The 27,865-nt window shown below is 38.9% G+C and overlaps 1 protein-coding gene across 1 annotated transcript in view; it reads left to right on the top strand.

The window, feature by feature from the left end:
• Positions 1–24,842, top strand: part of LOC136885893 (solute carrier family 15 member 4) — a 44,592-nt gene extending 19,750 nt beyond the window's left edge. Inside the window, exons 4-9 of the mRNA XM_067158582.2 lie at positions 5,219–5,396; positions 8,576–8,650; positions 8,735–8,861; positions 8,950–9,031; positions 12,317–12,435; positions 21,765–24,842. Of these exons, the coding sequence (XP_067014683.1) occupies positions 5,219–5,396; positions 8,576–8,650; positions 8,735–8,861; positions 8,950–9,031; positions 12,317–12,435; positions 21,765–22,069 (886 nt within the window). The 3' untranslated portion in view covers positions 22,070–24,842. The remainder of the gene's footprint in view (positions 1–5,218; positions 5,397–8,575; positions 8,651–8,734; positions 8,862–8,949; positions 9,032–12,316; positions 12,436–21,764) is intronic.
• Positions 24,843–27,865: the final 3,023 nt, after the last annotated feature.

Consider the following 27,865-nt stretch of genomic DNA (forward strand, 5'->3'; position numbering starts at 1 on the left):
TGTCCTAACATCACTAGTGAACAGGGCCATAGCGATATCTGACGCAGAGCACCTCGAGGAAGAAAAAGAACACCTCACGGAAACCCTTAGGAAAAATGGCTACTCGCTCAATAACATCCGACGAGTCCTTAAAAAATCAGAAGAGAACAAAGAAAAGGCCGCCGCAGGAAAAAACAACGGGAAAGAAGAACTGACCCGCCAGAAAACAGCGATACTGCCATACATTAAAAACACTACAGACAGGATCGGCAAGATACTGGACAAATACAACATAAAAACTATCTATAAACCTCACCGTAAGCTAGCCCGTTATCTACCATCAGTAAAAGACACAATAGAATTACAGGCCCCTGGAGTGTATCACGTTGAATGTAGCTGCAGAGCTTGTTATGTAGGTGAGACAAAACGTCTGATCTCCACCCGCCTAAAAGAACATATCCGTCACACCAAGAACCAAAACACAGATATTTCAGCAGTAGCCAAGCATTCCTACGAAACTAGACACGGAATATAATTTGACAAGACCAAGATCCTAGCAGCCATCCCTTGGCATCTGGAAAGGAAAATCCGCGAGGCTATCGAAATCAAGAAACATCCGAACAACATAAATTTAGAAGAAGGATACAATCTCAGTAATTCTTGGATGCCTATCATTCATAGTTTAAGACATACAGACCACAACATAAACACACGGGCCGCAACCCCATTACATAACAGTGCGGGCAAGCCCCCACTACCTGGCTGTGACATATACTTTCCAGAAGTCTCGCGAGACAGCCAGGGCTTACGTCAGCCAGAAAGGCTAGGATATAAAAGGCTAAGATCAAGGCCACTCTAGTAGTGTAATTTCTGCCTGGGAGACTGATTACCTCGGATCGAGTAGGGGTATTTCAGTCGCCTTGACAAAGAATACTGCAATGTATTCGAAACGTCGGCAAACTGTACGTGATATGCGTACAAGTACAACACGGTTCAACCCGGAAATTAAATTAAATAATTCTTCACACCGTGGAAGCTTCACTTCAAAGATAGATATAGTTCATATTCCATGACTACACCATTTGGAACCTCATAATCCTGCTCACAATTGTATCAATGATAAAGGAAATACAAGGTGCATAAAAGCAAGAATTCTTATAGCCCATCACTTACTGTCTGTTCTCATCTACTGTCAGCTGACAATCTACGAGAATTCTCAAAGCTTGTCACCCTTGTGGCATATCACATAATGAATTTGCATACAAATGTTGAAATACTTTGTCATCACACAAGGCATGTTGCCATGGGTTACAATCTTGACAATTGCCTCTAGGCATGCACGTAGGCTCATGTATATAGGTAGTTTTCATGGTTACATTGATTGTAAAAATGGCAAAATGTATTGGCACTAACATCAATGATCCTATTACTCCATGACGTGGTGGCAGGTAGTTCAAACTCTAACTAACAGACAGCACAACAAGCTGAAAACTAAGCCAGTATGTAAAAATGGAGATTTCCGGTGCCTGTCCACAGCCGCTGGCCATAGTAATACCGAGATCTCCGGGGCTGGTGTTCAATGTGTTAAGTAGACATTGTGCTCTGCTGTAAACCAGTACAACTGCCAGATTCAATACTGTTGCGACACAGCCAGTGGAAGTGGATCAAGACAAAAAAGAGGCACAACGCATTTATTCCCTGTTATCTTAATAAATACCATCCCAAGGACCTTGAAGTTGTGAGATGTACGGTTGACATTTTTGTCTTTCTTTGTCGACTTATGCTAGAACCAGGGGCTTATTCTCCTTGAATGCAAGGCATTCATTGCATGCGTTATGATAACACAAAGAACTATCTGATGTACGATTTTAGGTTGTTTCAAGTCAAATATTAATGATTTCATCTCTCAGAAGTTCAAAAGGTCCGCGCAACTGTACTAGTTCCGTTGCTTGACTACGTGTGGTGCTGGTGTAGTCTCGCCGTCTATTCCACTCGAGAAAGAAAGAGACAGCAAATGGAGGAGTTAAGGATGTAAGGCATTCAATCTTAAAATTGCATTCAGTGGTAGACGTAGTTCTGAAACCCTCCGAATGATGTCGCTGCAATTGAAACTTGGTCAGAATTTGTCACCACATACCCGTGCTGCCCTCTGCCATCTGTTGGCAACTTGGAGAAAGTCGGCATGCATAAGTTTACAGCAAACGGGACCCACAGATTACTCGCCAGCGAGAACTCAACGTGACAAAACTGACCAGTGCCAATGGGGGACTTACTTCCAGTGCCTGAGTTGTGGCTAACTAGTGAGTTAATTCATTGTGTGTTTTGCTGATTAGTGAGTTCATTCTGTGTGTGCTGTTCCTGTGCTATTCGTCTTTTCGGTGTTTTATTATATTTTGCGCACATGTGGTATTAACGATGGATAAGTCTAAAACGGATATAATTGTAAATCAGTTTGAAAAGCCACTTACTGGCCGTTCGTTTGATGAAAAGATTCAAATAGTTAAAGCCGGGAGACCTCTAACTTCTCTCGTAAATTTAAAAACAGAAAACAAGAATTGTGTACGCACGTTCAATCCAGTATCTTACAGTAAAGCTGTTCGGCTCGAATTCACCTACATGTAATTAGGGTGAGTAGAATTGAAATTTTCTTAATACATTGTGTTAACTGCATGGTTATTAGTTGCATGCCTCAGTGGAGATTCCAGGATATGCCACTGCTAGAGACTTAGAATCAACAAAGATGTCATCCATGTCATTGCCCTCATGGCTCTGAAGGGATTCATCGAGATATTGAGACATCATTTACATTCATCCTTATGTTAACCGACTCCATGAACTTCAGACCACAAATTTCTTTTCTGGTATGTTTATTATCAAGGAGCATCAACCTCTTGAACTCAATATTGGGGGCTAAAATCTGAAGAATATGGAGAAATTCAATATCTGTTAGCGCTGTGATGTCAAAATATCAGCTTGATGTGGAAATTAATAGCCTCATTAAGAACAACAGCACTGGCCTGATGCTATTCTGGAGGAGAATATGTCTTTCCTATGTGGTCAGCCCATGCAAAACAGGTTGATGTTGCCTTAAACAAGAGATGCAGGATTACTTCAGGTTGTTTAAGGCCAACTCCCATCAATAAATTGAATGATCTGGCTGGGATTGCTCCATCTGATATCAGAAGAGAAGTGGCTGCCAACAATGAAAGGAGAAAATCATCTACTATGACCTCTCACCCACTCCAGGGATATCAACGTGCTGAAAGGAGATTAAAATCGTGAAAGAGCTTCCTAACAACTACTCAACCATTCCAAGCAACAGTTGTAAAATCACAAGTTGCCATGTGGAAGGAGAGAACTAGCAATTTGTCTGAATGGATGGAACCGAAGGAATCTCTATCTCATGGCCACACAGAGAACTGACCAATATGGAAATTCCTGAACAGACTGCGAACTGAAGTTGCAAGAATAAGAGACAATAAGTGGCGTTTTCCAACCAGGACAGTTCTATGTGATTGTGGCAAATTTCAAACAACACAACATCTCTTATGTTGTCCGTTGTGCCCATCCAGATGTACAATGACTCAAGCTAATTCACGTGGGCAGGAACTGTTTGAAGTCACTTGATGAACACATATTTGTGCACTTGTGTCCATTTCATGCTCTTTATGTTTTCGTATTTCATATTTTATACTTCTGACACAAATAAATAAAATAAATTTGAGTTGCCATCAGTCCATTCTTCTCGTCAAGTGAGGTGATTTTTTGAGAAATACTGATGTACTGCATTGAGCAAACTCCACAGGTTTACAGGCTAATCTCTTGGAGATTCAGTTGTGATGAGCATGACACATGGTCTGAATAGAAAAACATGTAAAAACTCTGAATATTGCATACCATAGTGAATCTTACATTCTTATATAATAAAAAGAAGTTAAGAAAAAATGTTGAAATTTTAATGTCAATAGGAAGAACAAGTCACAAATGTTGTGAGATGATTAATAAAATCGAAAATGTAGTCCTTAAAAAATTCATGAAATCTTGTGGGAAATGTATTAAACAGTTCTCCTAAGTTGACGTACTTCATTTAAAATATTGTCCCATAATTCATATTAAAAGCCAAATATGTAACATACCAAAATGTGTGGACAGCCCATCAAGATATTGCCAACCAATGGAAAATGTTGAAATTTTGATTTGGAACTGCAACAGAATCACCTAAAAAGAGGTGTAAAATATCTAAAAGAAAGAAAAAACAAAATAAGTGTCGAGGAAAGAAGAAAAAGAACAAGAATATGTAAGTAATATATCTTTCTATTGTATGATCTACTGCAGCAGAAGATGGCCAAAAAGGCTGAAACATATCCTGTTCATTTATTTTGTTTTGCAATTTTAAATTCAAAATAATATATAATTGGATTGACTAGGTGGACAACTTAACTTCTATTTTATTATACTGTAATGCATTGAGCTTGAACACTTAGCAAGCAAGCGCTCAGAGTGGCGACGCAAGGCTTACAGTCGACCTGAAGCCTTTTGTCTACACAAGTTTGATATAAAATGAAATGCTACAAAATTTATATCCAGGCACCGGTTTCTCTACACCTACATTGAAGAGAACATCCTTCAAAGAGTGGTTGTTCAGCACAAAGTTTGGATTCATCAGTCACACGTGAGTTCATCAAAGTAGCAGGGACAATAATATAAAGCAGTAGTTGCTGTGGTCAGATATCAACAAGAATTTATAATCTAAAGTAATCTAAAGTAATTTAGTTTGTAATATATATATTTCATTTATTTTTTTATTCAAAATGAACAATCAGCTGTAGGTCGTGTATTGCTACAAGGATGATGGTATTGATGCAGCAATGAGATTTGAAAGAGGCAGTCACAAGACAAAGAGGTTGATGTTTTAAAGAAAAGCCACTATGAATCTTGAATCAGATTTGTGGAAGGAAATATGAAGTAAAAAGCTAGTAAGTCATAGGGCTGTATGGTGTTCATGGGACAGGTCTTTGTGTTTCTCATTTATTATTAAGCAAAATTTTACTGTATATTAATTTACGTTAAAATTATTAGACTGTACCTCATGGAACAGGACAGCTATGGGAATGGTTGTCTAATTTTACTTCCTCTTAAAACAATAATCACCACCACCACCACAGGAAAGCTAACCCATGAGAATTTTTTTCTCTGGAGCAAGGCATCCTATTAGAATCAGAATATTTGATCATTTCAGGTCACCACTAATAGAAAGGCGAGCACAGCGGACTCCTCCCTCCCCGTCCTGGCTCGACTACGCCAAGATCCGTTACGGGGGTTCTCATCATGACTCTGCCGTTGAGGATGTCAAGAGACTGGGCATTGTGTTACTTCTGTTTACAAGTCTGCTACCTTATTGGCTGGTCTTCTTCCAGGTAAGAATTCAGCTCATTAAGAAAGCTTCATGTGCTTTATAGCTTACATACATACATACAGGGTGCACACGCAGTCCGTATACCCCTATATAAAAATTAAATTCAAACTGAAATGATATAAAAGTACATATACTCATCAATTGTTTATTTATTTCTACTTCCAACTTATATTTTAGTAATCTAAAACATCTGTATGTGTCCCTCCATGGTTTCTGCACAGCTGAATACACTGCCGTGTTCTGATGCTCGTATTAAGCAACATCCTTGATGTCACTGTCTGGAAAGCTTCGCGTGCAGCATTTTTCAGATCATCAATTCCAACATACCGCTGCTTCCTCATCTGTTCCTTGATGTAACCCCAGTGTGTGTTATTGGGTGTTGTTAGATCAGGGCTCCTTGATGGCTATGGAAGAGGAGCTGGATCATTGTCCGATCCTCAACCGCCCAATAATTCTCAAAGACAGCATTCAGATGTTGTTGAACAGCCACTGCGCCCCATTGTGTTAAAACCAAATGACGTCTAAGATTCTCACATTTTTCAGCTGCGGGATGAGCCGGTCATTAATCATCTGGAGGTAACTGTTCTGATCGATCAGAAAAATATGGGCCAAACAGATGCGTTTGTCATTCCGGCTCAGATCATGAAGTGAGGTGAGTTTTGCTTGATTTCTTGAAAAAGATGCAGATTTTCTTTTCCTCAAAAGTGAACATTGCAAAAACAGGAGCTGTGATGAATCGCACATTCATCACTGAACATGGCTTCTGCCTTCTGAGCCAATGTTTGGAATTGTTGCAGCATCCGACCACAAGTATCAACACGTCTTCCTAAATCATCATCTGATAATTCATTGACACTCAGTGGATGCCAACACCTCATTTTCAGATCCACTTTGATGTGTTTCCTCATGGTTGATTCTGGTATCCCCAAACTCTGATGCATGTTTCCGAATGGATTTGACCAGAGATCGTTCCATATTTCTACATCAGCACAAAGTTCAAGTCTGGTGGATGGTCTTCCACATCTCAGTGCGTCATGAACACTGCCCGTTAAAAAGGTTTTCTTTTCCCACGCTAACAAGTCTTCTTTGTTGGTGCTGCTTTCACAAACTGAGCAACCAAATCGTCCCTCACATTTTTAATTGATTTGCCACTAATTTTACATTCATGGCTTTGAAATGAAATTTTCTACCAGAAACTTAATTTCCATTTTCTCTGTACAATTCTACCTCACAAACAACTATTCCAATGACTTCTAACTTTTTAATTTTGTCATACATCGCTTATTAGAACCAACATGGAGTTACAACTTACATTATGGTGCTAAATTGATTTCACAGAGCCATCTATTGGACTAACATAGAAAGATTTGCACAGACAGCTTTCACAGAACCCTCTGAAATGGAATGGCGTATGGCTTTTAGTGTCGGAAGTGTCAGGGGACAAGTTCGGCTTGCCAGATGCAGGTCTTTTGATTTGACACCCGTAGGCGACCTGCGCATCGTGATGAGGATGAAATGATGAAGATGACACATGCACCTAGCCTCCATGCCAGTGAAATTAACCAATTATGGTTAAAATTCCCGACCCTGCCGGGAATCGAACCCGGGACCCCTGTGACCAAAGGCCAGCACGCTAACCATTTAGCTGTGGAGCCGGACACAGAACCCTCTATCGGGCTGGCATAGAAAGCTCAGCGGAGACAACTTTCATAGAACCATACAGTTAACTGCAATGAACTAAGCATCATATTATTTGAATACGTGACTATTTTATGCAAATAAAGTACTTAATAAAAGAAATAATATTGTTCAAATTATATATAATAAAGATACAGTATGTAGATTCAGCTGATGATGGCCTACGTAAAGGCAAAAACCAGTACTGTGACTTGAAATATATATAAATGTAGGGGCTGCCTGGCCAAGGCAGTAAAGGCGTGCTCGGTTTACTCGGAAGGACGAGGGTTTGATTCCTCATCAGGAAGTCGAAAAATTTAAGAAACGAGATTATCACTTCCGGAGGTTCATATATGGTCCTGAGATTCACTCAGCCTACACCAAAAATGAGTACCAGGTTAATTCCTGGGAGCAAAGGAGGCCAGGCTTAGCGCAAACCACTCTACCCTATCAAGTGCCGAGGTTACAGATAGTGGAAGCCTTTACATTCCACCCCTCCAAGGGCCTTCATGGTCTGTACGGAGATGACTTTGCTTTGCTATATATAAATGTATATTTTACTTTCTATATGTATTTTTATTGATTAGGTGGTAACAGTCCATCCTAACATTTTGTGAAAATAGTGAAGAAAGTGATGATGCTGAAGAGGGCATAGTTACATAATATGAAAATAACCAAACAGATACAGAACAGGCATTTGTTCCTGGATACTAACAGCCCCGGGTTCGATTCCCGGCTGGGTCAGGGGTTTTTAATTGTAAATGATTAATATCCCTGGCCTGGGGACTGGGTGTTTGTGTCATCCTTAACATTCCTTTCCTCACATTCAACACTCTACACTTCCTCCATTCCAGTTACACGCAGGTTCATATCACATGATGCAAGTAGGGGGAAAAGATCTCTATAGGTCGATGCCCCGAACAAATAGCATTAAAAAAAAAAAAAAAAAAAAAAAAAGGCTGAGTGTACCTCAAACCAGCCCTCAGATTCAGATAAAAATCCTTGACCTGGCCGGGAATTGAACCCGGGGCCTCTGGGTAAGAGGCAGGTACGCTATTCCTACACCACGGTGCCAGCCTTATCAAAATATAGCTCTCCAGAATCATTATTTATGAGGAAATTTTTGATTTCTTCGTCAACAAGAGATGAATGGACTCTTCAAGACACCGTGATGGCTACCCATTAGCAGGAAGGGTATTTCACTCCAGCGAAGCTGAAATAACATCAGATTGCTTTCAAAACACATGAAATGGCATGGTATATCTGCCATACAGAACTTCTTTGAGTATTTCCATGGAAATTTAAAGCATGACACTATATTACATTCATATACGAGATTGGCGAAGCAGACACTGCACTATATGTACGGGTTTGGTGGACGAGGCACAGCATTCAGTAACGTAAACAGTAAATACAGGTTGGCATTGAATGGGTTAAAGAATATGGGATTTATGACCATGATGACCCTCTCCTCCAAATGTAGCATGTTTTTTCTTTTTACAGATAGAGACTGGTTTCCAGGAACAAGGGGTGCATCTCAAGATCGGCTTCTCCAGTGGAACCGAGAAGAATTTCAATGTAAGTACCCTTCGGACTTGATACAGGGTCTGTGCTCTCCATAGGAAACCTCTTTAAGTTCTCTTTTTCTCTCATTATCTGCAGATGCCAACAGCTTGGCTGAGCCTCTTTGACCAGATCTTCATTCTGGCACTCATCCCACTGATGAACAGCGTCATCTATCCGTACCTTGATCGTCACGGCTACAGGGTCACCTTGCTCTCTCGCATCGGTCAGTGAAATCCCGGCCAAATTAAAAACATTAATTTTACTGGAGATTTCCGTAACTTAACATGACATTTTTTTCCTCTTTGTTCCAGCTTTCGGCATGGGGTTCAGTTTCTTTGCAGCCATTGCAGCTGGTGTTCTAGAGTTCTTCTCAATCATGCGCTGGAAAGATGGGTAAGGACTAGTTCAACACTACAAGATAAGCTTGGATTTTTTTGACGTCATATTTTTATCCTGGTCTCTGTTTACAAACTTAAGTTAAATTAAACTTATTTCGAGCATTTGTCAACACGATAACACAGTTTATATTCATCATCATCATTTTCCTTCTCCAGTTTTCTGGGTGTGGTTTACAAGTGCTCGCCACTTCTTCCTGTCACAATATTGTTTCTGTTCCTCTATGTCCTCCCACTTGATATTCCTCTTGCTGAACGCCGATTTCACTGTGTCTATCCATCGATTTCTTGGCCTCTCCCCTTTCACTTCTTTGTCAAAGTAATTCCGTACTGTCTGTCTGTCCTCATAACATGTCCAAACCATTGTAGCCTGCATCGTCCTAAAAGCTCAGTAACAGGTATTTTGATGCCAGCCTCCTTCCTGCTTGCTTCATTTCTAATCTTGCCTTTCCTGGTCTTTTAGTTCATTGTTCTGATGACCCTCTGTGAGTAGGGGATGCGGACAAAGAATACACCCACGGTATCCCCTGCCTGTCACAAGAGGTGACTAGAAGTGATACTAAGGGATGATGGTATTAGAGCCATGAAACCATCACGTGGGGAACAGCATGGGTCGCCTTTACTTGCAAGTAGTACCACTATGTTAGGTACGCAATAGGTTTGCGGTTAGTAGCAGCAGAGAGTGTTCATTGTGGGTTTACAGTACCTGTGATTAGTACCATTATATGGGAAACATCACGGATCTGGGCGTTGCCTGTGGTTACTACCACTATGCGAGGAACACCATGGGTTTGCATCCGCCTCCATTTACCTCAGTGTTATGTATTTTCTGTCTTACTTCATGGACACTCACAGAGAACACCCCCAAAAAAACTTTGATCTTTTGAGTTGTGGTGCTACCGACGTCTGCTCAGAGTGTCACGGGTTGCAACAATAAAAAGATGAAAGTTGAGTACTTTGGCCACATCATTCTAAATGATAAATATAGACTCCTTTAGCTTATCTTACGAGGTAAAATTGAAGGAAGGGGAAGAAGGGGAATATCTTGGCTATAGAATCTCCGAGAATGGTATGAAAAATAAACCATTACATTGGCAGAACTCACTCGCGTCGGCCAGAATGTGGCTACCAGATACAATGCCTGTATAACCCAGGAAGGACGACACTTCCAGCATCTTTTATAAGGTAAGATTGAAGATTGGCGGCCACGCAAGACATAAGTTCGTCTGAGGCAGCTTTTGTAGCGCAGAGTATGAACACCATGCGATCGGTCTGAGTTTATATGAGAGATCCTGTTCAGTTCCTTCAATGTGTGAGGATTTGTTTGATACACTCTGTCTTTCAGTTTACAAGTAAAAGTCACACACTGTTAGATCTGGAGAACAAGGTAGAAATAGACCAGCACTTCAAAGATTTTAAGAAGGGAATCTTCTGCTGTATAAGCATGGGCTGAATCCTGTTGAAACCACACACACGATTTTTCTTGCGTTAACTGATGGAAGAATGGCGCCAAAATGTCATCTTGGTAGCTCTCTGCATTTACTGTCATCTAAAAAAAAATAGGCCCAGTTATTCATCTTGCACTAACAGCACACCAAACACCAATTTTCCTATCATAATGAGGGACTTCATAAACACCATTAGAATTTTCTGCACACCGATAGCGAGAGTTATGACTGTTCACATGACCATTAAAATGAAACCAGAACTTTTACATACAATAATACGGTGTTGCAATGATAACTGGCGACTCATGCTTGCCAGGTCGAACACGAGCAGGCTGCTTGCAAGGTCAAGAACTATGCGCATGCTTCCCCCATACTCCAGCTGCCGCAGTGCACTGTGCGTTCAGTCTGGGTTTATATAAGAGACCCTATATAATGTGTGTTCCAGTATGAGCTAAAACAAGTTTATTATATATATATCAGTGAATGAGATGTGGGCAATGCTGGTAATGCCACTCTTTATGCGGTCAGTCCCTGTTATGAATGGCTTGCATGGTTGGCTGACTGATATATATATTTGCACCTTCTGACTTAGTGAGGAAAGCAACGGGATAACTATATCTTTCTTCATTTCTCGAGTAAGCTTGTTCAGTGATGACAAGACTACTATATTTGCCTTTATTTGCCTTTATTTGTAGTGGTGAAGTTAGGACTCATGGTCCTCTCTTACACTTAACCACACTTCATTAACATAGTACATCTGAGAGCAATATTCATAATCTTATCTTAAAACTACCATTACAAACTAGAAACAAAATATGAAACAAAATAACATAAACTCTATAAATATTCTTAGTCATGTCTTAAACTATCGTTACAAGTTACAAGTTGACACTAAATACCCTAAGCACAGTAAACGTACATTCATACACACATTCACTCTGCCAGATTCATTCAGCCTGGCGGCACACATCGAGGAGATGCTCACGGCAAGACAACTTGAAGGAATTTAAGGATTGTATGGCTCTAATGTTGTGGGGGAGAGAATTCCATATTCTAGCTCCATTTGCAACAAAGGAACGGCTGAATGCTGCTGACCTGCTGAGAGGGATAGCAAGTGTACTGCCAGAGCGTGTGTTATGCTGGTGGAAAGAGGATAGGAAATTGAGTTGTGAAGATAAGTAGTATGGGATATTCTCTTTTAATACTCGAAAGATTAATACTGCCACTTGGAGGTTTCTATATTGTTCAAATTTTAGAAGGGAAAGTTGTCGATAATAAGGGGTAACATGAACATCATAGCGTAAGGAAAAGATAAATCTAATACACGAATTCATAGCACGTTGTAATCAGTTTAGTTGTTCTCTCGTGGCATCAATTAGTACTACGTCACAGTAGGAAAATATAGGGAGGATAAGAGTATTTATAAGCCTAATTCTCATGTTTAGTGGCAACATATTTTGATGATATTTTAGTGGGTGAAGGGACGCGTACACTTTTCTACAGATATTTGTAATGTGCTCTCCCCAGTTAAGATTCTCGTTTATAATTACACCAAGATTTCTTACCGAGTTTTCGTACGGAATAATTTTACCAGATAAAGTTAGTGGAGGAATGTTTTTGTTTTTTGCCGCACTGATTTGTTTCGTCTATATGCTATGTGTGATAGCTGATGCTGGATCAGTTGGGGATCGAACCTCTTTGGGCTGAGTACTCAACATATACAAGGAAGTTTTAAATATTGAAAATGTACAACATATTTTTTGTACTCCATTGATGCCTTTTTTTACTGGAAGCAAATGTGAATTTTAATGTAATATACTCTTTGTTGATTGCAGGCATACAGTGAAGCAGACGATCCATCACCGGGTCTATAATGCTAGTGACATTTCCCTTCTGTGGCAGGTACCTCAGTACTGCCTTGTGGGAACAGCTGAGGTCTTTGCTGGTGTAGCCGGTATGTACCTATCCATTTTTAATACAGGTTATGTTTATAACTGAAAACAATTTTTTGTAGCTCATGTATTATAGGTTAGACTATGTTTTCCACTTGTAAATAATTTTTGATATGTTCAGAGTCATTGAGGGTACTTCTGATTATATTGCACATTGGAGGTGACCATTTTTTTTTGGAATATTTAGAAATATCACACTCTTCTCTGCACAAAAATGAGTTTTAATTATCATAACAGTGCAACAATGTTTATATTTAAACTTATGAAGATAATTTTTGCAAACGGAATAAAATTCTGACACACCTATGGATATGCTTACAATATTGTGATTTTTTATTCCAGCTTTTCAATACAATTGGTTTTATGTTGTTAGATCATAATGCTACAACACTATTTTATGGAAGCCAGTCAATATTTTGAAACTTGACAAATATAGAGGACACATCTACTAAAACATACTAATACAGATTCTAATTTAATTGGTCAATTGGCACAGCTATCCTTGTTTACAACTAGTAATTTGCTTTCCCGCAAGATCATTATCTCAGTTTACATGCCTGAAGCATCAGAATCGTCATGATCGCTTTGTGTGTAATAGGGATATATCACGCAACACTTGTCCGCTAGGCAGCGTAATGGTAATACCCGGTATGCGCTTTCCGCTGCTCGATTGTTTTACATGAGACTTATATGGAGTATTCCTACATCTGCGATCATCGAAACGAAACTTTTGCTTTAAATGCATTAAAATGGAGTTACTATATTCTGCTAATGTTTTCAACAAGACGGGAAATGGTATAGGTGCAATGACGATTGCGGATTTGGAAGCAGAATTGAAGAAAAGGGGCGAAAAAGTATCCGGAAAAAATGCAAGAGTTGATTGAAAGGTACCAGTAAGGAATAAATGCAGCAACTACTTCTTTTAGTGTTTTTGTTAAGACTGAATTCTTAAAGTACAAATAGCATTTTGAAATACGGTATTTTTTCTTTTCTTTGTCGGTTATAGGCGTACATAAGGCCTGGGGCTACATCCAGTACAACTGAACTTAATTTCCATGTAGCGCATGAGTTTCAGGATCTTGTTTCGGACCATAAGACAAATACCGGTAAAAAAAATTTCAAATTTGGAAGTAATGAGTTATTTCCTGTTCAGGAAGTCTGAAATTGATGGTGCTCCAGTGTCAAATTATAGGTCACTGTGTGATTCAGGGTACCGTACTGCACATGGTGTTATGGCTGTTTTCCCACTTCTATATCTTCTTGCTCTCTGAGTTATTTCCAAGGTACCTGTGCCACACCATGCAAATATCGAAGGTACAGTGTTCTCTTTAAGTCTTCGTCTTTCGCCCAAAATTATTGAAATAGGTCATATTAACTTTTCAGAATGTACTACCTTATTATAAAATTATTTCTTAATTAGTACTAATTGGCTTACCAGTTTCAGTAATGATATAATCTTCAACTGTAAAATGTTTCGAGCAGACTTTGATATTAGGAGTCATATTATTACATAGGTCCTGCCTACGAATCGCATGCAACCACTTTTTTACGGAAAGCATCTTGCTTAGGAAATTGATGGTATGAATTCGGTCGACCTTGATTTTGGGGTATTGGAACACAGCAATAGTCAGGCATCACAATTTTCTTGTTGTCTTTGTTGTCGTAACGATGTATTAAATCTTTAACGTCAGCATTTAACTAGGTAACTTCCATTAAAAACACATACAAACAAATGACGATCGACAAGCGCATACCGGGTACTACATGTGAGACATCTATCGGTAGTGTTTCAGTACATCCCTATTGTTATACTCATCCTTAACTTCAGAACCGAGACTTCCATAAGAACATCCAGTATGGATTCATCGTCTAAGTCTTGTACTCTTGAATTGGACATACAGGAATGACAAACAAGTCTGCCTCTCGAACACACTCTTTTCCTGTCTGCACACATGTACATTCCTGCTCATTTCACGGTTGAGAATGAACGATGACGTAGCCTCAGGTTATGTGGTTTTTTTTTCTTAACACGTTGCTTCACGTTATACTGACACAGGTAGGTCTTATGGCAACAATGAGACAGGAAAAGGCTAGGAATCGGAAGGAAGCAGCCGTGGCCTTGATTAAGGTACAGTCCCAGCATTTGCCTGATGTGAAAATGGGAAACAACGTAAAACCATCTTCGGGGCTTTTTCAAAAGGTACAGTCAAAGGTTCCACCTTTACAATACTAATCATTTTAATGTATTTTGTCCTTGTCTATTGTACTTATTCTTACAATTATTTGGCTGATGAAGTCTACAAGATAGATGAAACATGTACCAATATTTGTTAATTGTTAATTAAATCAAAAATATTTTAGTATCGTAAAGGTGGAACCTTTGACTGTACCTTTTGAGAAAGTATATGAATGACAATATGGGTTTTATAATTAAATTTATTTTATGCAAACTTCAGACTGTCGACAGTGGGTTTTGAACCTCTATCTCCCGATTGCAAGCTAACAGCAGCTGCGCATTCGTACCTGCACAGCCAAGTTGCTCGGTCTCAGGTTATGTAGGAACGTGGGTGTGTTATCAATGTCTTGAAAGCAGAGCTTTCGACTTATACTCATAAATAGTACATTTTATGCTTTTAGAAGCATCCAACAGTATTTTAGTGAAGTCACACCTTGTTGAAACGACAGCTACTATTTTTAGCTACAGTGAAAACATGCACCTGTAGATTCTCTGAGGTACATCAGTAGCAATGAAATAACGCACCCACAGTTTCTATAGGCGGCGTCTCCTGTGTGTTAACACAAGGGAAGTTTCATCACTGTAAATAATTGTCCATGTTTCCCAAGTTGCTCAGGAAAACCCTCAGTTGTGCGTGTATGTTAATGTAAGTAAACTCGGGAATCTTCATGTTCCAAGGATATGTTGTAAAATATTCTGGGTATTTCTAGATAACTTAGGTTATGTACCACTGTCAGGGGCATAGCCGAGGAGGGGACTACATTGCGTTAGACCCCCACCTCCGTATGGAAGTTTTACAAAAAGAAAATAAACAGAAACTATCAATAAATTGAATAAACATTCACAGAGACATAATTTATTTATTTATTAACGAAGCACAAGATACAGCTACACTGAGCAAATTTCACTTGCACTGTCAACAGACGATTTAACAAACGTAAACATTCACATTAAAATATAACAAGATCAGGTACACAGCCTACTAATAACAACTGTCCAAATCAAAAACCATGAGAATGTCCATGTTCATAGCCAAGTCGTCGTGGGTCAAGATGACGGTATAATCCCTTCACATCAACTTATCTTTAAGAGACTATTTACACCCCTCTCGAATATGCTTTTATTTGATGCTGTATCAAGCACTTGTCTGCTATTAATATTGTTAAAGAGTGTTGGGAGGCGGATTAGGAAAGATCGTTGAAGTATTGAGTGCTGAGTGTGGGGAATGTAGAGAAGATCTTTGGTTCTGGTGGAGCGGGAAGGAACACGGAGTGAGAAGAGTGAGACAGGATGTTCCGAGCGGTAATGCCCATTTAAGATCCCGTGGAGGAAACTCAGGTCAGCTACATGTCGCCTGATGTGCAGCGGTGACATATTAATTGCCATTAATACCGCTGTGTAGACAGATTTCTGTGCTTGGGGTTTCTGTTCCTTACAATTGCAGCAAAGAAGGACTCTGCTCTGTCTAACTGCTTAGTATTGGAGGGGGAGGCTGTTCTCCAAATTGGAGAGCAGTAGTTTAAGAGAGGTTGAATGATTGTGAGGAAGAAGTGACTAAGAGCAATGGGGTCAGAAATTTCTGTGAAGCGATAGAGAATGCCTAGTAATTTCATAGCCTTGGTTGTACGTAGGTGCTTTGAAAAGTTCTTGGAATATACTAGAATTAAGTATCTTACCTCGGTGGAACTGCTTTTATTTTTCAACATAGTCTCCCTGTAGACTAATGCATTTGGTCCAGCGATGTTCCAATGCCTTGATCCCATCTCGAAAATGAGATTCCTCCAGGCCTGCAAAATTCCTCTCCAATTCGGCTGTCAGTTCTTTCCTTGTAGAAAATCTCTGTCCACTGAGGAAAATTTTCAGCTTGGGGAATAGGTGAAAGTTTGATGGTGCCAAATCAGGTGAATAAGGTGGATGTGGCAACAATTCGTACCCCAGTTCATGAAGTTTTGCCATGGCAATAACACTTGTGTGTGACGGAGCGTTGTCCTGATGAAAGATGACCATTTTCCTTGCCAAACCAGGCCTTGTTTCGCGTATCTTTTCCTGTAGTTGGTCTAGGAGGTTTGCATAGTATTGTCCAGTAATTGTTTGGCCAGTAGGAAGATAATCTATCAGCAGAATGCCTTTTGCATCCCAGAAAACTGAGGCCATGAACTTTCCGGCCTAACACACTGCCTTTGCTTTCTTTGGTGGTGGTGAATCAGCATGTTTCCACTGCTTTGACTGCTGTTTTGTCTCTGGGATATAGTAGTGGACCAAGTTTCATCTGTAGTCACAAACCGGCGCAAAAAATCTTGTTGGTTGCACTGAAAACGGGCCAGATTTTGAACGGACATTTCCAATCTGGTGCGTTTATTGTCCAGTGTCAAGAGCCGCCGCACCCATCTTGCGGATAATTTTTTCATACCCAATTCTTCGGTTAAAATATAATATACCCGTTCAGAAGACATCCCTACAGCTTCAGCGATCTCCCGCACTTTCAGTCGACGATCCTCCATGACCATTTTATGCACTTTTGCGATAAATTCTGGGATCGTAACACTTTTTGGCCGTCCACTACGTGGATCATCATCCAAGCTCTCCCGACCAAATTTAAACTCGCTGGTCCACTTGGCAACAGTTGAAAATGAAGGAGCAGAGTCCCCCAGTGTGTTCTGAAAGTCAGCAGGAATTTCCTTTGCTTTCATACCTTTCTTTACAAAGTATTTAATCACTGCTCGAATCTCAGTTTTTTCCATTGTCACAAATCACAACGCAAAAACAACAACAAAGAGTTGTCACTACCACACTCCTGCAGCTAGAGCACTGAGGCGCCACGTGTTCACTCACAAAGGATGTGTGATTATTGCGCGGGAACCTCATTGCTCTAGCACTGACATCTAGCGGTGATTCCGAGAACTTTTCAAACCATCCTCGTATATGTTTCTATATGGGTCTTAAATTGTAATTTTGTATCGAATATTGCACCTAGGTCGTGCTGTTGCGTAACTACGGTGATGGGCTTGCCGAGTAGGTAATATGATATCGGTAGAGGAGATTTACATAGTGTTATGGTCATGTGGCTGCATTTTTGTGGATTGGAGATAAGTTTCCAAGTACGGCACCAGTTCGAGAGGGAATTAAGTGAGGACTGTAGCAGAGCTGCATCTGCTGAATTCCTGATCTCCCTAAATATCTTGCAGTCGTCAGCAAAGAGTAGGGTATTCGCTGTTTCGTTGAGTTCCGATGGCAGATTGTCCATAAACAAAGAAAACAGCAAGGGGCCAAGAGTAATGCCTTGTGGGACACTGGAGGTGACTGGTAACCATGAGGATGAAGTGCCTGATATTACCACTCTCTGCCAACGGTTATGTGGGAAGCCAGCAAGAATGGTCAGAAGACTGCCATGTATATTAAATCGTTCGGAGAGTTTATGGAGCAACAGAGTATAGTCTACAGAATCGAAAGCTTTCAAAATGTCTACGTAGCAGATATCCAGCTGTGATTTTGCTCCAATGGCATGTGATGCAAAGCTATGCAGAGTGGCCAGGTTTGTTAGACAAGAGCCACCTGGTAGAAAACCATGCTGCTTGGTTGAGATATACGGCAAAGTGAATGTGAGGAGACGCTGGTGTGTAATTTTTTCAAAGATAAAGGATAGTGTGGGGAGAATAGAAATTCATCGGTAAGATGAAACATTAAATTTGTTGCCTGATTTGAGAAGTGGAACAATATTTGCCTGTTTCCAGGTAATAGGAAAATAGCCCGCGGCAAAACATCTGTTAAATAATTTAGAGAGAGGGACGCAAAGAGTGCTGGCAGTATTTTTTAGGAAAAGAGGACCTATAGTGTCGGCACCGGTAGCTTTGTTGGTACGAAGAGTTTGAAGAAGGTTATGAACTTCACTTGGTGTGGTAGTTATGCTTGATAGGGTTCTGTACCAATGATCCATCCTCTGTTCTTTGGCGTCCCAGTATCTTCCTCAGAATCTTTCTCTCTACCAGTTCCAGTCCTGCTTTTATAAGATTCAAACATTCAGCTGCATATAAAGCCTCCGGGCGGATCACTGTCTGGTAGTGTCCAAGTTTTGCATTGAGCGAGAGTTTCTTCTTGTTATAAATGCTCATAATTAGTTTATATGCTTCAAGATCCTATTATAATGTTTTTTAAGATTTTATTATGTACAGCATGCTTCAGATACATACAGCTCAGTAAGTAGCAAGTGTTTCAGCGAAGCACTAAAGCACTGTCATGAAGGGGGAATTATTTGTCAACATTATTACTTCGCTCACAGTAGAGTATTAGTAAACGTTGATCGTTGTTTGTTATCGAATGGACCAAGGTCATTACAGTAACGAAGAGTTGTTTGGTGTGCTGTTAGTGTATGGGGAAAGTCAAAGAAATGTATTTCTTCTTTTTGGACTATATGTGTGACATAATTTATGCAGCACAGTAGTTCGTCCTGCTAGATAGATGGTATATTAGGAGTATAGACTGAAAACTACTTCTCCAAAGCACTTTTAATAACATTGTGTTCTGATCATTTTTGCTCTTAGCTGTTTACTTAATTATTATCTTCATTGTCGGCTGCAACTCATATACAAGTAAACATATTCCTCAGCAATTTACATTTTCACACTCACAGTGTACTTACTAGCCCAGTCTTGGCATGAAACATACCGTATGTCCACACAAATCACGTGGAATGGCTGGGGGAGGGTGCGGCTGAGCTTGTTGGAGCTTCTGTGCTTGTCGTTTATCCTCTTCACATCATCGTCGTTCCTTTTCAAAGACCATAACATGTAGAAACAGTATGGCACCAGAGTGTACGATTCTCAGCAAGCGCATCCCAGGATCGAGTTTTAATTCCAGCTCTTTTAATAGTATGCTTTAGCTGATCCTGAAAGTCCCTTGAAGGGGCTCCATGAAGTCTTGTGCCTGAGTAAAATTCACCATGCAGGAGTTGATGAGGAAGCCTGGTTTCACTCATGCGACAGACATGCCCTGTCCATCTGAGATGGTGGCCACTGATTGTAACCTCAATGCCTATAGAACTGCAGGGTTGGTGACATGGTCCTCCCATTTGTTGTTCAAGATGGATCTAAGTTTTTCCAGATGGAAGCACTCTAGCTTTTTTTATATCCTGATGGTAGAGGGTCACATGTTTCATAACCGTAAAGCAGTGTTGATATGACAACAGCATGGTAAACCATGATCTTGGTATGCAATGTAAGGTCCTCATTCATAAAGACACGACAGGATAAACGTCCAAATGCTAAGTGGGCGGCACCAATTCTCCTATCTACATCTTGTGAGCAGTTAGCATTTTTTGAGAGGATACTTACTTCTGTGATATGTGTGTCATCAAGAAAGAACAGCAGAATTGCAATTTGGTCATCAAGAAAGGACAACAGAATTTCATTTTTGTTTGTAATATTTTGTATTGTGAGAAATGAAGAAATAAGAAATCTGGACTCCGCTGGAATATTTGTTTATGTAATTTAAATATGTTTGTAATAATTTTTTTTAAATGTATTTTAGGACAGCAAGATATATTGAACAGTATGAACATTGCAAGATACAAAAGTATTTTGAAGTAATTTTTTTGTATGTAAATTTTATGTAATTCTGTATGTCAAAATTGTAATCTGATGTAAAATTTTGTAAGGTGCTTTATTTTGAAGCATCCTATACCGCGTGTGAGGTTACCGATGTTGAAACAGGTGATGTAATTCCTCTCGCATTAGTAGGCCAGGAAATGACCATATATGGTCATGCAATTGTATTGGCAAACGGGAATCTAGTGTAGGTTTGATCTTATTGGTTAATTGTGATCGGGCCATTTCCGGTCTTCTGCTGGCTTCGGAAAAATGATGCATGTGATCGGCGTCATTTACATCCGACCGCCCTAACGAGCGCGTGCGCTCGAGGGTTTCCCTTGGGAACTCCAGTTCTTATAGGTAAGTGTTATTTCAGTGTTATTTTTATGTTATTCTCTATGTTTTCTGATTTAGTTTGATTTAATTTTATTCCTTTTGCATTTCGGTATTTATTTGCTTAATTAAATTTTTAAAATTTAACATGTCTGAGTTTTCCCTAGGTTCCCGTTGCCGTAAATTCAGTTCTTTCACTTACTTTTGTTTTAAACTATACATTGTAATGTAGCATCACCTTTTTATGTTAAATCGAGTTTTTCTCTAAGTTACTTAAGTATGTCTTGATTCCGTGTCATGGAACTGTATTTTGTTGAAGTCTTTAAACACCCTTCATTTGTGAATTAAGTATCAGTTGCTATGTCATGACATTGTTTCTTGTAATATTGGTTTTGATTATGTTAATATGATGAGTTTCGAGGTGATGATCTTAAACATTTTCTCCCCCATAACGCCATACCTCCCATGGACCTCATAGGGTTCCTGCACCTTCCACAATCCTTTCTTAGTTGTCATTTTTAGGCCTGTAAGTGTTTCCTGTATATAATTTAATTTTGCATATTGAAAGTTATCCGTCACGTTTCCATGCTCTGATGCGTATTCTCCGCCACTGCGTCATTTTACTATTTCTTTATTCACATTTTATGTCAACATTATTTTTATTATTATTATTATTATTCTATTTATTAGTATGGTAGGCGTAATTGTCTGGATTACGGTTACAACTTCAATGTGAATTTGATCTAAGGAATAGCACTGAGGAAGCCGTTAAAGAGGGTGAAGCATGTATGCTACCTATATATTGAAATAAAAATTAGTGAGTAGTTTTTCTTCAATAAAAGTTGTTCTTTTTCAGCTTGACCTAGTTTAGATTTACTTAAAATACATGAATACACCCCCCCACTTATTATGGTACATGCCGAGGAGATATAAATACAGAATAAAAATGGCCAACTGGGCACCTGTGGTATCTGAATCCACAGCCTTCTGATTTTGCGTTGGATGCTTTACCATCTGAGCTATGGTGGCCTGGGTCATATTCTGTTGCAAATCAATATGACCTAATAAGTTGGAAGTGCATTTCACATACAATTTTGTTGTAAAATTTAAATATTGTCCATTTAGATTTTACTCATATTTACTTACCTACGTTGACTGAGAATTCATTTTATTACTATAGGGCTGGAGTTTGCCTACTCAGCAGCGCCACGTCCTCTTCAGGGTGTGGCCATGGGAATGTTCTCCGCCATGGAGGGTGTGGGTTCGCTGCTGGGCACGGCGCTCATCTCGGCACTCAGCCCGGTGTGGATCCGTGAGGATGCTCAGCACTTCCAAGGACATCTCGACTACTACTTCTTTCTGCTGGCGAGTATTCAGGGCTGGGCTCTTGCTCTCTTCAGCTTCTGGCTGCTCTGCAAGAGGGTGCGAGACATGCAAAGCAACGGAGCCCCCACGCCACCTCCGGAACCAGCACCTGCAACCTAGAACAATCATTCTCACAGCCGAGAGAAATTTTCTGTACGTGTCTCCAATGCTGGAACAATGACAGCAATCTGGATTCATGGTTAATGTAGTCGTGAGGTAATTTGTGGAAAAGTGCAATTCAAGGTCAGCCTGTGGCACTGATTATATTTATAAGCTTTCTAGGAGACTGTTTTACAATATAATAGCGTTTCCTGATAACGATATGTGTCATGGGAGCGCATAGTAGTCGTATGTTTTGTCTTTTAAAAAATCAACTGCTTCATTGTTATAAAACCATGACAAATATGATATTTTGATGGTAATACTCAAGATATTTTATTTTACTTAGCAAAATAAACAAATGACTTGGTAATCACATTATAAGTGATTTAGCTTCAGATATATTTAAAGAAAGGAAATTGTTAATAATTGTGTATCATAATATAATCTTGTATTCTATGGTTTACTAACAAAGGTTGTATAACAGAAATCTTCTATGGTTGAGAGAGACAGTGCAGCTGCCCCAGTGTAGCTTCACTACCAGTGCACAAAGCATGTACGTACATAGCCGGGACCAGGGCTTGCCTATAGCTCTCTGTAATGATGTAAGGAGCATAAAGTGTTGGACAGGAACAAACAAGTCATAAGTCAAGTCAAGTAATATACATAGAAAGTTAGGAATATGAATAGAAAAATTTAAGTGACAACCCAGAAAGTACAAGGACTGTTTCTTTATTAATGGCAACCGTTAATTAAAACTGATCAGCATAGTCCGCAGCATTGTGCAGAACCTGCATTTGGTGCAAAGTGTGGTTTCTTCATATTTGGTCATTATCCATTTCCCTCATTCAGCTCCCACTAGGTTGAGATGTTTATGGCACGTTTCCATCTTCTTCTATCCAACCACCATTGCTCCTCCTTCACTTTGTTCTAATCCAGGTTTCGTGAAATTATACCCTTCTTGATCGTTTCCAACCACCTTCCTTCCTTCTGTCAACTGGAACGACGCTATCCACTTCAATATCCTCACCTCTTCCATCCTGTTAACATGTCCAAAGCATGTTAAGTTTATCTCTCTCCATTCGGTCATAAATCTTTCCCACTCTGATTTCCTTCTTGCTGTCCTTTATTGTCTTTCCAATCATACTTCTTATAAATATTTTATTTCAGTGGCCTAGATTTTATTCTCCTGTCTTTTTGTCAGTGTCCAGGTCTTTGCTGCATTAGACAGTAGTACATCATATATATCACCTCTTTACACTCGATTGGTACTTTCTCCATACCAATTTTCTTACACTCTGGTAGAATGCATTTCCCTGTTGACTCTTTTTATTGACCTCAATTTTCAGTGCTCCATCCTGCATCAGTTTGCTTCCCAAGTACATGCTTCACAATTTCAAGGTTTTGTCCCTTTATTTTTTTTTTAAATCCCTTCCCTTCCTCCTTTGGTCAGCACCTTTGTCTTACTCTTTTCAGTACTAATTTTCAACAGTCTCAGTATGTTCCCTCTGTTTGCTCCCCTCACCACAATATAATCTGCTAACGGCATTACCTTCAGCTCCCTGTCCCCATATTTTACCTTTGTCTCCTTCACAATTTTGCGCATAATCATTAAGAATAACAGTGGTGACAGAAAACTTCCTTGTCATAGTCCAGTTTCATTACAAAACCATTCTGTCCTCTCCACATGTATCTGGACACTGCTGCAACAATTTGTGCACATTGCTTGTACATATTCTATCATTTGTGTTCCAAATCCTTTCTTCCATATTCGGTCATCGTCATCATCATCATCATCATCATCATCATCATCATCTGGCTGGCTGGATCTGCTGGGTCTCCATATTTTCTGTCCATCCACCACATCTCTTCTGTCCTTGTTGTCTGTTCCCTCCTCTTGCATTGATGCTCTTCTTTACACTTTTCAGCCACCTGTCCCTTGGTCTTCCTCCAGGTCTCCTTCCCTTCAACTCCATTTCTAACATCTTTCTTGGTATCCTCTCTTCTCCCATTCTCTTACCATCTCCATATCACTGCAACCTTGATTTTTCTATCTTTTCCTTTAGGGGTACCTCATTTACCATTTCTCGAACTCCCTCATTTCTTACTCTGTCCATTCTCGTTAAACCTACTCATCATCTTTGAAACTTCATTTCCACTGCTTGTATTCTACTTTTATCCCTCTCCTTCATCACCCACATTTCTGAACCATACGTTAAAATTGGCACAAAATAAGTCTTGTAGATAGTTCTACATCTCTGTGGTACATCCCTGTTCCATATTTGGTATGAAATCAAAATCATATGAGCTTAAGTGTGGGAAGGATAGGAGATGATAGAACATTTCGCAGTCCCATCAAGTCTATAAAAGCTGCCTGCAAAAGGACTGGAGGTGTCTGCAGAAATTGCAGGCGATATTCCAAAAATGAATAGTAATTTTGCACATTAACGGCCTGCCCTTGGGGTACCACAGTCGTACAGCAGAGTTGCCTTCACATTGCTGGGGTGTGAAACACTTTTGACTTTCGTGGAGACTGACTCTTCTCTTACAGATGATGCTATTCTTTGCATGGAGAATTGGATGGATGAGTCCAAGTACTGTGAGGTAGGACGCTTACCACTCTGCGTGCATATGCGAGAAACACTGGTTCCATCTACTGGTGTACGTACAGTACAGCAGTGTTGCCACTGTTAAGAAAACACCCCTTGTAATAATATTGTTTATATAGTCGCCATAAGACCTATCTGTGTCGGTGCGACGTGAAGCAACTAGCAAAAAAATAAAATTTGTTTATTTTAATTCATATGAATGTTTACTTATTTATTTACATATATTACACCCACATTGGAGCACGTAAATCAAACCATATACATCTAAGTCTTCAAAGAATTGACTGGGAATTTAGCTTTAATCATCTTCCTCCTCTCCAAAACCTCTTCATTTTTTCGAACCTGGTTGCCCTTTCCTCATCACATATGACATTGTTTTCATTGCCAAGTTTTTAGTTTGTCTTACATGGTTGTTCTTTAGGATCCTTTTCTCTTCTCTATTTGCAATTTGTTTCATTATAATATTCAACTAAATCATCTTGATCATCTTGTACTTCTTTGAACCAGTTACTTTTTGTTTTACTTTCCCAAAAGTAGTTAAATACCGTTACCAATACTTGTTTCAAGAGCCTGGTTTCATCTAATCTTGATATATGACAGAAAAGGGTAATATTCTCCTTTTTCTCATTGTCTGTTATTGACTCATTTTCCCAGTATACCACTTCATTAGGCATTGTCCATCTACCTGGTGCTTTTTATTAATGATTGTTGTAATTATCCTTCTGCAGTCTATCCATTGTTGATTTGATGTTCAGTTTAAATATGAATGGCTATTTTAATACAGTAATTACACAACAATCTCTTTTTTGAAAGTAAAAAACAATGCAAATAGCATGCAGTATTTGAAACATTCTGCTGTTCAAATGGTTTCATTTAAGTGCTGTCCAGCTATTTATATAAGTGCACGTAACTAAGGTGTGGTTGTAAAGTTCCTTTTGTTTTTTTGGATCTGGTGAAAAAAAATAACAGAATGATTATGATGTAGTAGATACGTGATTGTTGGAGAAAGAGCTCATTTGTTTGATGATGACAGTCTTCAGAGATTGTCTTTGTGCTTTTGTATTTTCATGTTTTCCCTTTGCTACCTCTTTCCTCATTGACCTATTATTGTCTTTTCCTATTGTATGTTCCTTTTCATGTTCCTACCTTTCTATATATTACTTGATGTAAACAGAATTTGTTATCTATCTTTATAGGACATATCGGCAGAAGTTGAGACAGACAATATCACCACTGTCCTTCCTAGTTAAAAACATCAGCTAATATTATATTGATGACAGTGTAAAACATTTGTTTAAGGACAACATTTTACAATTGAGGATCTGGGCTAACTTGTAGTGAAAATTGCTACAAATAGCATATTTTGAAATATTCTAGCGTTGAGATGATTTCATTTTAGGGGAGACCCTACTAAAAGTTGATTACTAAATGAAATAAATATTTCCAAAACTACAGAATTTTCAAAAGGTCCCAGGTGCAAGTTTTTTGTAACTAGCAAATTGACCACTTTGGATCACGCTACAACTTCATTTCTTACTCTTTCCATAGAGTTTCTCTGTGTCCAAAATTCCTTCATGCGTTCGCTGGCCTGCTTCTCTTGTTTTTATGTTCATATTCTTCCGATCTTCTTAATACAGTACTTCTTTTGGCTTGAAACCCTTCCAAATTTTTAATTGTGTTCTTGAATTTATTTCTAACATTTGGACTTCCCAAGATATTTAACATTTCCATATCTTTTTGCATTTCCTTAATCCATGCTGTATGGTCTCCTTCTTCCAGGAATAATGAAACGTCTGTTTGGTAAGTGTATTTCCATTCATTCTGTACAAATGGCCTTCTCCTCATCGCGATCTCTGCGATTCTTTCCTCCTCCTGGTAAAATTTTTTGTTGCCCGAAGCTTCTATCTGCCTTCAGTCATTATTATTATTTCTGGTTTCAGAGCATATCATAAAAATTTGATTATATTTTTTCAAACTTAATCCAAAATATATCTGAATGTGACTATTATTAAAATGTACTGTACTTTACTAATTATGACTGCTATATAGGTGCTCGTGTGTGCCAAATATGAAAACTATCAGACTAAAACTGTTGTTTAGGGATCATTTAAAATTCTAAAAAAAGTTACTTCTGAGTAATTTGCACTGGAAGAAGGTACTGCATTAACATTAATTTTTGATAAAGAATTAAGATTACTAGGTATCTCATCTCATTTTTTCTCAATGTCTAAACAATCACATTCACTTCTTGTGCTTTTTCTGCCTGTAGACGTTCTCCAGTGACTGACGATTACACGCTTAATCGTATCATAATTATGAAAACTTTTGATACCACAGGTGTGCTTTAAACATCTCAGTGGGATCTTTAAAAATTACCACTCATGATAAAAAGAGTAGCATTTGGGATATCCACTAGCATCGAAAATTCATTTTTTAAGTTTTTTGGCCAATAATTTAGTAGGCTCTCCCCTTAAGTGCTGTTCAGATGTTTTTATTATTCAATCTCTTTTAATATAAGTGCAAATAAGTACAGTGTAGTTACCGAGATTTTTGTGTTTCAGATAAGGTTTAAGATGACGACAACAACAATAGAATGTTTGCATTATTTTTTTGATCCACCATTCTCAACTAAATTTGGTATACAAATGAAGTGTGAGTTGTAAATATTACATTTCTTATTCATTAATTTTGTCTGGTGTGGAAAATATGGCCCAGAAATGAATAATATTTTCTTAATTTTCTCTCATACAAACGTTTATTTTAAAACAGTTATTTTTCTCAACAACATTTTATTGCTAGTTACACAAGAAAACATATTTTATATTTTGGGGAGAGAGCTTTAATTACACCCAAAGTTATGGATTCATTAATGGTGAGCTATGAAATACGATACGAAAACCTCAGTTCTTCTGTCTAGATTAACTGTAATAGATGCTCCATTCAGATTCACTTGTATTAAACGTACCCGGAAGCAAGAGGTTTAGAATTAATTACCTGTTATACCAATGGAGCTTATTATTGTAAGTATAATTGTTGTTGTTGTTATTCTTCTTAGGCACTTCGGACATATTTGTTACTTGTGTGAATTATGTCTGTTTTAGTGTGGTCCTTTGTAATTAATTAATTGATGCTACAATTAGGGAGAAGCCTTTGCAGCTTTTGAAAAGGTTCCTTTTGAGCATTTGTCTGAAAAGGATAGTCATGTCTG

Source organism: Anabrus simplex, chromosome X (assembly GCF_040414725.1).
Source record: "Anabrus simplex isolate iqAnaSimp1 chromosome X, ASM4041472v1, whole genome shotgun sequence".
In the NCBI taxonomy this organism is placed as follows: Eukaryota; Metazoa; Arthropoda; class Insecta; order Orthoptera; family Tettigoniidae; genus Anabrus; species Anabrus simplex.